General features: G+C 30.3%; 1 protein-coding gene across 1 annotated transcript; it reads left to right on the forward strand.

The window, feature by feature from the left end:
* Positions 1-1,770: 1,770 nt before the first annotated feature.
* Positions 1,771-3,276, forward strand: LOC140441673 (uncharacterized). The gene is made up of 2 exons (XM_072532544.1): positions 1,771-2,287; positions 3,113-3,276. The coding sequence occupies exons 1-2, from the start codon at positions 1,863-1,865 to the stop codon at positions 3,114-3,116; spliced, it is 429 nt and encodes a 142-aa protein (XP_072388645.1). The 5' UTR covers positions 1,771-1,862; the 3' UTR covers positions 3,117-3,276.
* The last annotated feature ends 807 nt before the right edge of the window (positions 3,277-4,083 follow it).

Here is a 4,083-nt window from a genome sequence, read left to right on the forward strand (position 1 = left end):
TTTAGAATCTGATTCGATAAAAAAAATTTAACAAAGTAAGTTAACTAAGGGTGCCAAACATACCGATATTAAAGAAAACGAAAAAGTGGATCAACTTACCAGAGGAGGAATAAAAGAAACATTCATAGACCCATAACCTTTCGCTGGCATAGCAAAAAGCGCAGCCAATGACGTGAAGCAGCCAATATTTCGAAGATCTTGTGAAGGATCTGCCTCTACATCTGTTACTTTCCACCAGAGTTATTTACGCAAGCACTTGAAAATTGTACAGAAGGGATCAAGATAACTAGTGAAAATATAAATAACATCTGTTTTGCTTACATACAGTTATTATCGCTGAAAGTGAGACAGACCTGCAGACGTTACTAAACACAATTTGTGATACTGGGGAACAGTTTAGTTTAACAAAAAAACATAAAGAAAACAAAAACCATGGTTATCAGTAAGAGGGGCAAAGTCATTACAAGGTTCCAGATAAAAAAGGAAGATATTGAGCAAGTGGACAAAATGAAATACTTAGGAGTCTGGATTACCGAAGATCTGAATCCGAAATCAGAAATTCGCTCAAGAATAGAGCAATCAAGAGCAGCCTTTTTGAAGATGAGGAAATTTCTGATTAACCAAAGACTCAATCTGCAAATCCGATATCGGATGGTAAAATGTTTTATCCACTCTATTGTTCTTTATGGAGTCGAAGCCTGAACTGTTAATGTTGATTTAGTGAGAAATGTCAAACAAGAGTAATGGGTATTAAATATTCGAAGTGTTTTAGAAATAAATTTTTGAACAAAAGATTCATGTCGCCTTAAGGATTACATGAACAAAATAAGACTGAAAGTGCGAACTGCAGAATTTGTCAGGCTGAAGACAAAACATGAAACATGTTCTGTACAGGCATTTTTCATTAAAGGCCATAATATACTTTGTTAAAAAGGCTAGTCTAAAATGACAATTTTAACCTAGGGATGAGCCACAATAGACATTTTATACCGTGTGAAAGGGTAGTCACCCTGAGTAAAAAAGTATAAAATAAGTTATGTTTGTTTTATCGGATATTGGAGCAGGAATGCTACATAGCAATGGTACTGAAATTCCGAAAACGTGTATATTAGTCAATGAAAAATGCAAATTAAGGCAAATGACTGCAACACGACTAGTGTAAAAAGGACGGCTTTTAGGGAGAAGCACAAAAAAATAGAAATTGCAGGTTTAGAACCTTAAGATGCTGTGTTATCTTTATTTTATTGTAGGGGGGAACATAAAAAAAACGGGGAAACTGTAGGTTTGGATAGGAAACTGTGTTTTCTTTACTTTATTTTAAGAAAAGGAAAGCTTGACATTAATGTTTATGTTAAGAAAAAAAAGTGGCTTTTAATATGTGGTTTTACATTTTTTGATTGACTGAATTTAAAGAATTATAAATTGCACCTGATTACCGAACTCTCAAAGAACCTTAATTAGTAAATTATTGTTGGTAATCTTAACTTGGTTATTTATAAGGGCTTTCTATTTAAAAATTATATACAATTTATAAAATTTAAAGAATTGAAGAATCGACAAATATTTTCAGATGTGTTCTAAATGCCGCTCATTAAAAAGTGTCAATTTAAATTATAAATTATATTTTTTATTGGAACTTTATGTTTTTATAAAACATTTATTAAAAGAATTATTTAAAATCGTTTAGCATTAATACCCGTTTGTTGAGACATTAAAATGGTTGGTTCATTAGCTAATCACGTCGTTAACCATTAAAGAAAATTCAATTTTAATCTACACAGTTTAATACTTCATTATTATTTCAACTACCAAGAACGTTTTATAAAAAATAACAGAAGTTGGTTAGTTTTTTACGCATTATTATGAAGTGGATAATTATACTACCTGTTTGCAGTTTAGCAGTTCTAGCACACAGCCCTCCAAAGAAAGATTGCGTTGAACCACCGCCACCTCCGTGCCCAACAGAAAAAGAATGTGAGACCGTGCGTTGTTATTACCCAACGTGTCCACCAGGATTCAACATCAAAAAACTACCATGCTCCTGTTGCTACGAATGCTTACCAAAAGATTGCGAAACCAACTGTGCAGCTGTTCAGTGTCCCAAGTTGGACTGTATCCGTGGCGAAGTTCTTACCCCGGTGAAATGTAAATGCTGTCCCCAATGCGCACCAGCGCAGTTCGAGCCCCATTGCGATGGCGTTAAATGTGTTAACCCTGTTTGTAAATCGTGGGAGATAACTGTCAAACCTCGATGTAGATGCTGTCCTATGTGTGTGCCACTGATAAGGTAAGAATTTGTTGATTTTATATATATATATATATATATATATATATATATATATATATATATATATATATATATATATATAAGTTTACTCCTGAGGAAGCTATCAAACAAATAGCGAAATATTGAGTATCTTAGAAAATAGAAAGATTTTCATTAGAGACCACTTTACCCGAGAATTTCAACGTATTTATAAATTATTTTTTGGTCGAAATAATCACGTCTAATATATATATATATATATATATATATATATATATATATATATATATATATATATATATATATATAATGTACGGAAAGATTTCCGCGGTTAGTAATATTAAACCTAGAGCTAAGATTAATACTATTATGAAAATTAATATTAAACTCACCAGTCTTCCGGGTTGAACCGCGTCGATATCCATTGGGCCGAACTTTCGACATCCTCTCTGATGTCTTCTTCAGGGCTTTCGAAGTCTCAGTCTCCCGAGCCCCCAGGCACTACTACACTCACTAGTCACTTCTAGTTCACTACTAGTAGTGAATATTGATTAATATGAATATAATATTAATTTTCATAATAGTATTAATCTTGGCTCTAAGTTTACAACAAGCATTTCTTAGTGTTAGAGTTTTATCGTAGCAAAGACCTCTCCAATCATTGTTATCATTAAGACCCAAATCCCAGTCATTTATATTTAATTTGATAAATCGGACATATCTTTGTTTTGGACTCATAAAGAAGTATTAACCAAATGTGGTTTTTAAATAGTTTATACGGAAAAACAAAATGTAATTCTAATTTTTTTCTAAAACAATTTATTTTATATACCTTTCTTGTTACAGATGATGATAATGATGACGATAATAATGACGACGACGAGAAGGAATATCTTAATACAATATATCTCAAATAAAGTTTCCGTTGTAAATATTAATTTACTGTCATTCCTCGTACATATTGATAATTGATAATTGAAAATTGATAATTTTAGACACAATTTAAATACAAATAATAAATTATTAAAAAGTTGTTTTATTACTGATAGTGCAGCTAGATCAGAATGTTATTTATAAGAATTTTAAGAGATGGCTTCTTCAGTTCTTGGTACAGTGCATTTCTATTTAGATGTCTACCTTTCACTATATTCCTAGGTGCCTAACACGTACCAGGTGCATGTCGGAATAAAAGAATATTCCTAGTATCATTCAATAGCCTCTAGTAAGGGACTTTGAATTTGCGGTTCACCCAACTCGCTGTCGAAGAGAGGTGTCTTGATTTTTTTTGCTTCGTTTAGATGTCGCTGTTAGCGTACAAAGCATGTTATTTTTATTATAACAGCCAACTACAAGACACATTAACTGCCACGAAACATTTATTTATAAGATATTTATTTAGTGTATCAAATTCTACAAAGGTATTTGGTTATTATATTTTGAATTTATTGCACTAATTGATTTCTTTTAATTATTTCCTTGTACTCTTCTTTTTTTAAGCACCGTTTTTAAGCACATAAAAGAAAATATAATGTTTTTGGACTCAATTAAGAACTCTGAGATGAGAAAAATATATGTTTATTAAACTGGCGTCTACATTAAAATTCATTACATATTTTTTTTATTTAAATTTGCTCCTTAGATCATAGTTGATTTCATTTTGTATATGGAATTTTAAAATTAAATTATCATATATATATATATATATATATATATATATATATATATATATATATATATATATATATATATATATATATATATATATATATATATATATAAATATATATATATATTACATATATAAATATTTTATATAT

This window comes from Diabrotica undecimpunctata, chromosome 1, assembly GCF_040954645.1.
Source record: "Diabrotica undecimpunctata isolate CICGRU chromosome 1, icDiaUnde3, whole genome shotgun sequence".
NCBI lineage: Eukaryota > Metazoa > Arthropoda > Insecta > Coleoptera > Chrysomelidae > Diabrotica > Diabrotica undecimpunctata.